Source organism: Lissotriton vulgaris, chromosome 3_2 (genome assembly GCF_964263255.1).
Source record: "Lissotriton vulgaris chromosome 3_2, aLisVul1.2, whole genome shotgun sequence".
In the NCBI taxonomy this organism is placed as follows: domain Eukaryota; kingdom Metazoa; phylum Chordata; class Amphibia; order Caudata; family Salamandridae; genus Lissotriton; species Lissotriton vulgaris.
The window spans coordinates 212,571,567-212,585,119 of NC_141690.1; the positions used below are offsets into that span (position 1 = coordinate 212,571,567).

The 13,553-nt window shown below is 43.8% G+C and overlaps 1 protein-coding gene across 1 annotated transcript in view; it reads right to left on the bottom strand.

Moving 5' to 3' along the window:
- UVSSA (UV stimulated scaffold protein A) overlaps positions 1–13,553 on the bottom strand; it is a 287,721-nt gene that overhangs the window by 97,199 nt on the left and 176,969 nt on the right. The window contains exon 9 of the mRNA XM_086964233.1: positions 3,095–3,326. Coding sequence (XP_086820359.1) covers positions 3,095–3,326 — 232 coding nt within the window. The remainder of the gene's footprint in view (positions 1–3,094; positions 3,327–13,553) is intronic.

Here is a 13,553-nt window from a genome sequence, read left to right on the forward strand (position 1 = left end):
GCCACCATTTATCACCCCAAAGATGACTCTGCTTACCGACAATGAGCACCTCGGTTTTTTTGGAGTTCAATTGAAGGTAGTTGTCAGTCATCCAATGAACAACTGAGAGGAATCCCTCACGGAACCTGGCGAGTTCCAGGTCAGAGGCCCCACTTATTGCAACCGCCAGCTGCGTGTCGTCAGCGTAGGACACCATAGTAAGGTTCCAACGCTTAGCAACAGCAGCCAGCGGCACTCTATTCTCTGTTCACTCTATAAGATGTTTTTTTGTTATAAGGATGCACCAATATGAATAAAATTCATTTGTATTACAAAATGTTTTCTACTTTTCAGAAATTCAAGAACCCCCTGTTTTTAGATTTTGGCTTATGTGTTTGTATTTTGTCTATTCTGTCTCTGGCCCTGAAGAAGGTGAATCAAATAACAACAATCACCGAAACGTACGTAGGCCGTACGCATCTAAGACCCCCTCAATAAAAAATCATTTTGACAAATGTAAAGAGAAAGAAGCAAAAATGTGATTAAAAAATGAAAAAGTGATTAGTTATAGGACTTCTCTCTCGCAGTAAATCCATAGGGGTCTGTTAAGAACAATCTAGTGTTTGTCTTATGTCTTTTGTTAAACATGTCCATTCTGTTCTTTTGGACTGGGTAGTGTGTGTAGTAGTATGCATGATGGAATGAATGAAATGTGGATAAGTTGTACTGCTTGGTGTTCTTTCTCTTAGGTCTAATTAAGTTTTGCTTAGACTGATAAACAGAACATGTCACTTTATTCTGCTATATAGTGCTCGACCATTGGTGCAGTCAAGATTTTATTTTTTATCCTCAATCTATGTTGGCAAATGGTCGAGGATAAAAAATAAAATATTGACTGCACCAATGGTCGAGCACTATGTAGCAGCCAAGCATGATGAAAATGACCTGAAGTGGACAGTACTGTACACTCTGAGACCAATGCATCGGAACACAGACGTGGACAAAATGCTTCTACAAAAAGAGGCATATATGTAATTCTTAAGTTTAATAGCGCACAGTCAGGGTTGAATAGTTTGTCTGAGATTGCAAGACTGTAATTCCGGAGTGCTTTGTGCGTCCCCAACATCAATGGCTCTTCTCTCCGTTTTAATAACACAGCAATGTGCCCCCAATGAATCAACTCTTTTTTATTCTGGGAGAGGCGCCACCTTGCCACCCCACCCTTAATACATAATTTAAGAAACTTTTACAGACTCCACCAATTCCGACAGGCTTGCTGCTCTTCGATTTCTTTTTACCCTTTTGCGCCAAATACATGCAGTAACACACGATACGCAGCATACACACAGAACGGGAAGATGTTGTATAGAGATAAAACTACATCTCCCACAATGCAAAGGCCCGGCTTGACATGGTTATAACTAGCCATACAAACGGCAGCCATTTTGGATTGACCGCAGAATGTATTGGCAATGAGGGAGGAAAGAGGTAGGTGCTGCCTGCGCAACCTGCAACATTCAGGGTGAAACCTAAAACTTTAGAACCACAAAGTATTCCGAATTACTTCCATTGTTTTCACAGCGGATTTATCCACGCTGCCAGATAGACTGTGAGAAGCATTGTGAGAAGTAATTTACTCCTTACGCGCCACTAAAGGTATGTTGGCAAATAAATAGACCCATTTCAGTACACTCGCGCCAATAAGAGCCAGCACTTACACCGCTCCCCTGTCTGTTTAGAGTCCACGTTCCGGCAGACGAAATTTGAGTTTTCTATAATGTGAAGCCGCGACAGCCTCGAGCCTCCTTCTAATAGAATAATTGAAGGTATGTTACTTTCCACATGTTTTAAATAATAACCCTAAAATAACAGCTTGGTATGGGTAGGTATTTTGTTGATTTATTCATTTTTATAGGTGCCCCCGCCCCCCCCTCACCCTAGTTGCATTGCAACGGGACGCATTTATAAGAATAAAGAAAGCTACTGCACGCGAAGAATCCCCTGCAAGACCGTTTGTTCCTTTAATTCATTTCTTCCCAAAAACATTGGTAGGTTCTGATTTATACCACAACCTGAGTCTCACTTGAAAGGCGTTGAGTCCCTAGTTTTGCGATTGCAACCTTTTCGCTTTCTTTGCATCTCCCACAGATACATTGACAGCACCCTGATGAGATTCCAGGAACTTTCGCGCTGGTATCGAAACGCGTCGGCTTGTGAAAAAGGAGCAATTTTGATTAATTCCTTCAAACAAGTAATCGCTGGTTTCACTAGCGGTCATAGATTGACTACACTCCTTTTATTCTCTTGTTGTGTCACTCATCACTTCCATTTGTACAGAGTCACTGTTTTCAATGTACATGTTTTTCTTGATATATTGCTTTGTTTAACAAATGTATTGTTTTCATGTTGGATGTTTATGATGTAGACACTTGATTTATTTTTGGTCTAGTTACATTTGTCATTTTTTATGTATCAAGTTTGAAATACATTTGTGTAGATAGTTTTGTAGAAATGTTTTGTAAATATGTGTATATAGATACGTGTCTTTTTCTTGCTTGAAAAATTCTTTTTTGAAAAATCATCAAATAAATATGAAATAATTGGTATAAATAAAAATACCTTGTCGATCTTGACAAACAGCGTCTTCGACATTCCTTAAGTGTGGATATAAATATAGGTGGCTAGGCACTTTCATGTGTTTTCTCGAGCAAAACTGAAGGGCATCTCATCAAGTCATGTTTTCATCAATGGGATTCAAGGCAGCCTTTATGATGTGGCTTTAACCTACTCGTTGGATGCCATCCACTCTGTCAATGCAGTAGATACATACTGCACTCCCCATGAATACGGGCACGCCACAGTGTCTGTGTGGGCAGGTGGGAGTCAGGTATGCAAAAGCCCTACCTTGAATAGTTTCAGGATATCCAGCAGATAAAGAGACAAATTTACATACAGTAATCACATCATAAACTAGCTTGATCACCAGGCATGACTGTGGGTGTTGCACGGTGGACAACTGTACTGAATAATTCACATTCACTTCTTTGCTTATCTATTTAATGCTTGTTTGCTGAAGTAGAGAGGTTCAATGACAATGAAACACAATAACCATTACCTGCTCGGTTGAGAGGTTAACTTCGTCAGCTTATCCCTGATGACCCTCCAGGTTGCTGCAGCACACGTTGGATCAAGCTCCTCCTCATTATTTTTGGGGCGGGCTCGTAACCCAGCACCCACAGGCTTCGGGGCAAGAGCTTTCTTTACAACTAGGGTAGGTCTCGATGCCACCGGTTTTTTAACGGCCACAGCTTTCTTTCCTTCCTTACAAGCGGACGACTGCTCCAAGCCTATGAAAGATACGCAAGTACAATAATAATTTGAGACTTGCAAATAATAAAAATAAAGTACGTTGAAACGCTTATCACCAGAGGCTGACCTATTCAAATATAAAATCCTTTAAATGTACTGACCATTCCTGATTGTGCTGTCCTTACCCTTACCCTCACTCATACAGACGTGCAGTTACAAAATAAAGTTTACACATGATACTAAAAGCCTTCTAAATAAAACTACTAACATTAACCTCTTTTTTTTAACTGCATTTCGCCACAGAGTTTCTAAGCGCTATAAAATAATAATGGGTGCTACTATTACCTAATGTAATTGTACACAGTTGTATTGACTTTGAAAGCATGTAATGTCGGGTTGGCAAAGCTGATATTCAAATTCGTGACCTGGACCTGCTGGAGTGTGAAATGAAGTCTTTGTCTTAGGAACTAAAACAACAATTTGTTCATCACTTATGTTCATTTACTTACAAAAAAAGCGAGGTTATAAACAAAGAGTTCCTTAGTGGGACAAACCGTTATTTGAAATTATGATCAATAAACTAGTCAAAAAAAAGTAAAGAAAACTTCTGAAATCATCATCAACCTTTTTCAAACCAAGAACAAGCCATATTGACACTTCTTTTTAATAGAAAACATATCTACCACTCTTCTCTCAAACACACTGCCCGTTCGCAATATTTTCAATCACAGGTATTTAATATTAGGGTGCAAGTTTGTAATAGATTACTCGGATTTTACCATAGTAACAATGTGGAACCTACATTTTAGCAGGCATTTCAATAAGCACGGAAACAATTGTAATCTTGGGATTGTGTTTTTTTTTAAAACACAATCTTGTGTTATCTGCAGTTTTACCAAGAGCTAAGCTTTCGATGTGCTGCTAAATTGTGTTCTGAAAAGAACCATGAAATATCCACATTGTTGTTTTTTAAATTACCAAATTGCACCTTTTGTCTGAAGCAATAAGGAAAACAGCGTTCAAAAGATAAATCAATGAAGGGAAATAGGCAGGCAGAGATTTGAGCTGAAAGTTAGACTAGTGAATGCTGACATTATTGATTTCAGTCAGCTCAGATGGCCTTGTAATTAAAATGTAAATTTGAGAAAGAGATTATGTTCAGACAGAGCTGGTGGGATTACAAGATTGGGGGGAGGGAAAAAGTGGGCCCAAGAGACAAAAAGCCTCAGTGAAAACTCAGAGAGAAAAGCAGAGACGGGATATGAAAGCTTTTGTGGGAGCAGAGGTTTAAGCCAATAATGTGGTATCACCAAACTGTTCATTTGATTAATAGGGGCTCTACATACCCTTTTAAAGGCATCATAAACACACACATCTCAATCCTCTTGCGGTGAAGGCAGTTTTAGCAGCAGCAACTGGTTATATTTCAAAATTATATGTAGTCAGAATTTCCCCAAATTCCCGCCAGCAAGCCCAACTTCTTCTTTGAGGATTTGGGGTACGCTCCCACTCAATACCATGGATATGCTCCATAAGGGAAAGAAAATAAGTCCAATAAGCCAGCGCCAATATTTTGCCTCGGGTGTCGCGTATGCCACATTTATTTAATAAGCCAGCTCTAGCATTTTTCCATGTATGCCCCATTTCCCAAGAATTACCTTCAATATGCTAGCCACACCATTTTGCCTTGGGTGGCCCTTATGAGAAGAAATACATTTAGTATGCCAGGACTAGAATTTTGCCACATGTGTCCCAAGAATTACCTCTTATGTGCCAGGGTTAGCACTTTGTCACATGTTCCCGTTATGCGAGCTTCAGCATTTTGCCATAGGTACCCAATACTCCAAGAATTACCTCCAGTATGCCAGATCCATGACAGATTCAGAAGCTTAACACACTAAGTCACACTATCAGACTCATTTTCGTTCACTCAGTTCTCAGACTCACAGTTTCATTTATTTTCACTATCTGTTGTTTTTTTAAAGAATTTACTTACATGAAGAAAAACGAACTGGCCAGTACAGGTACTACTACACTTTATTTCCATTCAATAGGAGGAGACCAGATTTAGTTGTGTACAATTAAACAGAGAAAAACCGAGATACTTTTATTCCGTAAAGCTCATTACCTGTAGAAACCGTATTCATGGGCATCCGAAATGTGACCAGCCCATCCCTGTAACTAGTAAAAAAAAACTCAGTGTGAAGTTATATACTACTTTGTCTATGAAAGAATCCATCTCGACCATCTGTGGAACTTGCTTTGCCACTGTGCGATTACTTAAAAAAATAAGGAAGCATTTCCTTGGCTTCCTCTACTTCTAGTAAAACCCTAGTCCAAGCCTTAATCAGTAGTCGCCTTGACTACGGAAATGCTTTACTTGGAGCTGCCAATGAGACTTTGTTGTCTAAACTGCAGGTGGTGCAGAAAACCGCTGCCAGACTAATGTGTAATCTTCCTTCTGCTCCAATTTTAAACTCCCTGCACTGGCTATCCACCAGGAAAAGGCTAATTTTTAAGCTGTGCAGCCTCACCCATAAATCCCTGTTTGGCAACTCTCCATCCTACTTGCAAAATAGACACAGATATTATAACCCGATCGTACTGTTGGGATCCACAGATAAAGCTTTACTTCAGATTCCACAGATCCGTACAGCAAGATTTGGCGGGAGGTCTTTCTCCTATCTTACCCCTCTCTACCGGAACAAACTTCCTCTACAAATCCATCTGTTTACATAGGCTGGAAAGTTTTAAAAACATGGTTGTATTAGTTGGCCTCGCTTGACTTGCATTCAGCAAAGCGCCGATATATTCCTCTGGGTATGATTTGCTGCCCTATACCAAGGCATGCTAACATAACATAACCCTGTCGGCCTTCAACGTCAGAAGAGACTCATCATCTGGTCCCACTATCTCATTGCAATCAATGATGCACCTCCTTAAAGACATAACACCCATAAGATTTGTAATTTTGTTGGTCCACAGAGCTCCATCAATTCCTGACCCACAATGTTCATAGGTTCGCTGGCGAATGCTGTCGATTCTACTCACGGTCTCCTTCTTGTGTAGCAAGATAGTTGCATTGTTTCCTAATCATTCCTTCATGTTAGGCATCAGATCTTTCATCCAAGTTTTCAGCAGACAGAGTCTAAGTTAATTAATACCCCAGGCTAAGCGGCTGGTTGTCGGAGGGACATGTTTGGAGGAGCAATCCACAGATCTTCCCCTATATCACCAATAATTCTCGCCACCTGGTGCAAAAAACCGAACACCCTGGGCAATTTCAGGTCAAGTGGAAGGGGCCGCCTGATGTACATCTGCACCTGGAAAAGCTGGCTGGCTGTTTTGCGTGAATTCTATGTAAAAAACTAGGGGAACAGTAGAGTCTGTTGATGAATTTAAAATGAATCAATTGTGCTTATGATTCATATGATTATCTCCCAGATTGCATGCAGCCGTATATCCACACCAATATCCTTACTATCTGTTGCGACGAATATTACTTGCCTGATACACAGGCTTGTTATCGTCCCCTAGAAACCAGACTCCATATGAAACTGGTACCCGGGTTTATTTTTGGTCCTGGCATCACACCAATATAGTGTCCGCAGAACACTAGGCCTGAACCTGACAGCGTGAGGTACAGGACCAGTCCTGGAGGGGCACACCAAGCGTGTTCCCAAAACGTAACACTGTTTTCATCCAGGGCGTAGCAAATACAGGAGTGGGGGCAGTATTTCACGTACCATTATCATCTCTGTCAGTGAGAGCATGGCCTGTTGACCCCTCGTGTGTAAATTGCAGCTTTTATGTGAATCTCAGAACCTTTTACTGACATCCCGTGTTTATGTTGAGTGCATTAGGGTGTTGAGTGAGCATAGCACATTTGATAGTAGGAACCTTTGTGTGAGTGAATCTGAGTATTGAAAACAGTTGGATCCATTTTAGATGCTCCTGACTGTATCGTGGGCAATGATGAAGGGTGAGGATGGTCTCAACAAACAATCGAAGTGTGCAGCCTGCATTCCTGGATAATGGCGTGAGTAGGATTGAGTCAGGGCTACCTCTACAAATTCCAGGAAGACTTTCTTAGTAGCAGGCTGTTAATTCCTTCATTGGTAGGGGTGTGGGGTGGGAATGGAGTTTCTGTTGTTCACAGTAAGGAGATTTCCAGGCCAGGCTTGCTCTTTTGTCCATCCCCGATTACCTTTTCAGGAAGGCTGTCTAAAGCCAGGTGCAGAAAATGCACACTTCTTTGTGCTTATGTAGTGGGTACTGCTGTGAGAAGCATTATATAACATTAAGGCTGTGTTTGGAAAGCAGCATGAGAATGACACTTTACCCCTTATCTAACAAGCATTGGAAATGCAATAGGTCTCGCACCATTAGAGTTAGTGCTTTTAGAATTGTTTATGGGTTTTTTTGTAAATGTTAAGCATTTTTGTTTCCTGTAGCCAATGCTAAAGAATTACAAATAAAAAAAGCCATAAACATTTCTAAAAGCTCTAACTGAAATGGTCTGAGACCTATTGCACTGTGTGAGGGTGAGGGGGTGAGTGAGGGTGAGGGTGGGTGAGGGTGAGTGAGGGTGAGGGGTTGAGGGTGAGTGAGGGTGAGGGGTTGAGGGTGAGTGAGAGTGAGGGTGAGTGAGGGTGGGTGAGGGTGAGTGAGGGTGAGGGGTTGAGGTTGAGGGTGAGGTGTTGAGGGTGAGTGAGGGTGAGGGCGAGTGAGGTGTTGAGGGTGAGTGAGGGTGAGGGGTTGAGGGTGAGGGTAGGTGAGGGGTTGAGGGTGAGTGAGGGTGAGGGTGAGTGAGGGTGATGCTGAGGGGTTGAGGGTGAGTGAGGGTGAGTGAGAGTGAGGGTGAGTGAGAGTGAGGGTGAGTGAGGGTGAGGGTGAGTGAGGGTGAGTGAGAGTGAGGGTGAGTGAGAGTGAGGGTGAGTGAGGGGTTGAGGGTAAGTGAGGGTGAGTGAGGGTGGGTGAGGGGTTGAGGGTGAGTGAGGGTGAGGGGTTGAGGGTGAGTGAGGGTGAGGCGTTGAGGGTGAGTGAGGGTGAGTGTGGGTGAGTGAGGGTGAGGGGTTGAGGGTGAGTGAGGGTGAGTGTGGGTGAGGGTGAGGGTGAGTGAGGGTGAGGGTGAGGGGTTGAGGGTGAGTGTGGGTGAGGGTGAGTGAGGGTGAGGGGTTGAGGGTGAGTGAGGGTGAGTGTGGGTGAGTGAGGGTGAGTGTGGGTGAGGGTGAGGGTGAGTGAGGGTGAGGGGTTGAGGGTGAGTGAGGGTGAGGGTGAGTGAGGGTGTGTGAGGATGAGGGGGTGAGGGTGTGTGAGGATGAGGGGGTGAGGATGTGAAGGCGCGTTTGGCAGTGTATGTTTTAACGCTCGGAATATCATAATGAACCCAGACATGACAGTCTCCAGCCAACAGCTGTAAATAGTTAGTCAAGTAAGCTAATGTTTGAGAGAGGCAGGCCCAAACCAAACGGCAAGCTAGGTTCTGGGACGCACAGCAGCAGGACATTCTTTGTTGGTGAGAGGCCAAATCTTACCACTGAAAATATGGATTTGTAGAAACCTTTGTATTTGTTGATGCATTACCACAAGCGTTTACGCTTTTGGCAGCGTTCCTTTTCTTGCGCCCATGATAGTAGCGTTGTTTGCTTGTTCATTGCGAGTTTAAAATCATTTCTGGGTAAGTATGCTTCCCAAAGATGGTGCGAGTTCAGCGCTTTTAAGGCCTCACTTCTTGCGCGGGCTCAACAGTTCGTTTGACTGTTATCATGAATCTCTTTCCAATTTAGTGCTTTTGGAATAGTAATGAATAAAAAGCTGTTGTATAGCTGGCCACACACCAGCAGCAGGACACAAAAAGATCTCACGGTCTTGAAAAAACTTAAACCTAACACAGCCATTAGGTGGAAGCAAGGGTCTTGTTACAATAAAGCCTCACTGCTACAAGAGTAATACCAACATAGGTGCAGAAACAGAAAGAAAGGTTCAAGAGAACAAGATACCCTTAATGCAAGCATAAAGCATGTCCGCTGTGGTAAACACCACCACAAACCAGCACGGCCAAAGACAATAGGTCTGACTTTGGCAAGCCTGCAATGGCTTTGATGTATTTTTACATGCAAGTGGAAAAACAAATCCAAAGTGCCATCTGGCTGAAATCCTTGTTTGGGTTCAAGTACATGTGGGCAGGAGACCTCTCATTCCCAGTTGCTGCTGCTGCCGCCTGGTAAGACTGTCAATAAATGACAGAAAAAAGCGAACAACGCACCTTATGAAGTGAATGGGTTCAGGGCATGGGTCCTTCCTGCATCTCCCTGGCTCCACCCACTAAAAGGTTTGCTAAGTCAGCTGATTGAAAGCTTAGGGTTCGGCATTGGGGGTTGTGACTAGAATATTAATTAATATTCTAAGAGAAGCATGGATAATTATCTCTTCCCCGTGTCTAAGGATTTAAGAACCGCACCCACGTTTCAACCAAAATAGTAGGGGGTTTGTTTCAGAGTTAAACCACTGAGCACTAGACATGTAACCTTGACAAAACCGATCCTAGTCTGCAAGAAAAGCCGCAGGAACCCAACAGGAGGTAAATAATATACATTGCAGACTACGACACAAGAGAATGTCTCTTCTCTGATAATGAACGCCAATAACCGTGCCTAGAAGACCATGCAAGATAGTTACAAAGCGCAACATAAAATGGCCGAGCAACGCGAAAAATTAATTTCACTGAAGACAGTATCGAAATGTGCCTTTTCTGCCGGTGGAAGCGCTGCGAAGGACAGAGACACGCATATTTCTCATGCGAGGCACAACATTAGCGTTAAAAGTTGCCTTTTGCCTTACTCTTCCTGTAGTTGGCTGTCATTTTAATTCACTTCCTGCGCTGGAAGGGAGAGCCGGCTCTTTGAACTTATCTTCAATACTTTCAAAGGAATGGGAAGAAAAAAACGCGAGACAGAAAGGGTGAGAGGGAGTGAGGAAAAAAAAAATATATACCTCTGACACCCACGGACAAACCGCTACTTTGAACGCTCAGGAAGAAGCTTCTTGCTGCAAACACAACAAGACGGAGGGAAGAGAGGGGAGGGGGGAGGAGAAATGCGACACGGCGGGAAGGGGAGGGGGCGGAGCGGGTACAATAAACAAGACGGAGGGAAGAGAGGGGAGGGGGGAGGAGAAATGCGACAGGGGAAATGCGAGACGGCGGGAAGGGGAGGGGGCGGAGCGGGTAAACAAAGACGGACGTGCACGCGCGTTTAAGCTCAATGCGCATGCGCATTGAGCTTAAAAGTCACGGGCACTACAAGGAATCGCCACAATTCCTTGCAGTGCGGATAAAGAGTGGATAAGTGCCAATACTCTCGCTTGCTCGATGCGCATGCGCATCGACAGGCGAGACCTAAAAATATGTGTATACATGAGGGAGCAAAACAAAACCACTTTGTTCCAGTCCCACGTTCTTGACCAAGGAAGAGTGCATCACAGAGTACTGAAAGATCTGCTGTGTAATCAAGGTTGGTGGCAATCAGACTCCCAGAGTTGAGGAGACATCACCAGACGTCAACATTTCTGCTGGAGGAGGTGAGGGTCTGCCTGCCTACTGAGAGAGGCAAGGAGTGTGCCTGGTCCTGCAGGAGAAGAGACTGGCCAGGACGAAAGGAAATGGGTCTCCAGCAAAGGGAACCAAAGATAAAACTGAGAACCCCAGTGTGACAGGAGACCCGTGCTGTAAAAATGTCCTCCAGGCCTCTCGGTGCAGATCATGAAGTAAGCTGTACCAAGTGTCCAGCCGAAGATTAGAACTGGAACTGCCGCCGCCAAGTGAGCAAAAGAAAGCATCACCACTGAGCAAGAGCCCAATCTACCCAGGGGCGGACAATGCCTGAAGAAATCACCAGAAGAAGATTCAGTCTGGAGGCTGTAAATACCTCTGCTAAGCCACTACCCGCAGCTGACCAAGAGAACAACTGCTACTGGGACAGGCACTGCTGCAAAGCCCCTTCTTGCATCATTACCTCGAAAGGCTGATGCCAACACAACAAACAATGCCCACTGCAGTAAAGAGGGAGCAACTGCATTGTAGCCTAGAATGTGCCAGTGGATGAGAGACATAAAGGTGTGCAGATTGATATAAAGGGCCCACTATCGACTGTTGGTTGATGCTAAAGGTACGATAAACCGTTGAACTGAGCCTCATACTTAAAACTGTATGAACGCTTGAAATAACTGCTTCTGAATCGAAGTCTGCCTAAACTCATAAAATAAAGGGATGTTAATAGAAGGAATCTTGGTCATAAAGGGAAGGACGAGCTTACCAGGCAGGGAAGGGGTTGCAGCACCTCACTGATAGATCAAAGAATTCTGCAACCCTGGATGGCACATCCATTAAATTATACTTCATTTAGTATTGCTGTGAGATGAAATCTACTTTCTTTTTCATAAAAGCAAAGCACTGGGCAGATGTCTGTCTTTTTGGGTCTTTTTGGCTGATTGCAGAGTTCTTTGCTGTTTCTACACACACCTACACACACACAAACACACACCTACAAACACACCTACACACACCCTACACACACTCTTTTCTCCATCCCTCTCCCTTTCACTCTCCCTCCCCCTGAGAAGCCAGTGGCTGTTTGCCCTCAATACCTTGAGATTGAAGTGCGGGAACGGTTGTACTCTTCCCAGTTTTCAGAGCCATAGTAGGACAAGCTCAGGACACCAGTGACAAATAACCTGAATAACCACGGCTGGGGGCCAGTAGCCACTTCCTACTCTAACCATCCTCACCAAACGGGGTCTACCACTCATTCTGTGTCAGTTTCACACACCTTTAGCTCAACCTACACACAGGTTTCACAGTTTTATTTTTCTTGCTTTCAAGTGCCTGCGCTGGTGCACTTCAGGTACTCGGTTGCTGCTCTTATGGACCCTTGCGGCTGGCCCACAGTTCCCTCTTGCCTCAGGCACTGAAGTAGGAAACGTGTGCAGTACATTGCACCCTTCACTATGCAGGTTTAAGATACCATTCTCTTGCTTTTTCACCCTAACCTCTCCGTACTCCCCATAGGGTGGTGTGGGGTCAGTGAGGCTACTAACCTCACCACACACTGTGATGAGATGAGAGCAGGCAAAGTGAAACCCTGGCTGATAGATAACACCACGCATTTCAGGGCTTAAGCCTAAAGTGCCCAGGCTACCTATATGGATGATGTTGCAGTGCGTCACAAATAGGGTGGCACCTAGGCATGTAAGACCTTTGAGGCTGGGCAATCTAATGGCAGGCAAGATACCGCAATGTGCCTGTGCCAGCCATTAGCCAGAATCACTGCAGTTGCTTTGCAGTTTATCCCTCGAGGGTCGGCATTTTGTTTTATTATACCAATAGTGAATAATCAACTACTTTCTACTATTGTTCTGATAAAAGGGCAGAAAACAAGAAGGCGAGCCATCATTGCATTTTAGCCATTCAAGGTGGGAGATGCCTTCTGTTCCCTCTACACAGTTACTTGGGAATGGATACATTCAACAGACGTAATTGGTTCATGGATGGTAAGGTACAGCCAGGTACACTTTTTTGTGCCAGATTTCTAAACTAAGGTGGTCCTGAACCATTAGTAGCTTTGGACAGTAAGCTCAAGGTATTCAATTTGGAACTTCCATTAAGTCCCTTTAAAAGCAGAGGATTTATTAATTTTGTATAGTGCACACTCTGTCATTTATATGGCCTTGCAGCACTAGAGCAGCCCAAATAATTTTCAAACTTAGTTTCGAGGAATTTAAATGGGGATATCCATCAGCCTTTTCCTGGTATTTTTAAGAAGGCCTGAATTATTGAGATGTGCAATGGCGTGGTAGTGAACAGCACATACATATAACAGAACACAATACAGAAGTCCTAGCACACACCTAACAATGCCGGACACGCCATTTGATGCTATCAGATTATTATTATGACACTCAAACATAGTTCCAACCACTAAATACCTCACACATACTTCCATATGCTAAATAATCTATATGTCAAATGCTTCAGATGACACAATCTGTTTGGTAAAGCTCTCCAGGTACATCCATCAAACACCATGAGAAGAACACAGCCATCAGCCATGCAGCAAGCAATGCACTCATGGTGTACCTTCTCTGGGGCAACATGTGCTGCTGAGAGACCGTAGCAGTGTTGCCCAATCTGAAGCGCAAGCAGGCACCATGCAGATCACAGCAAAATTCCAGTCTCTAATTCCTCCTTTCATTGGAGATGCTGGATG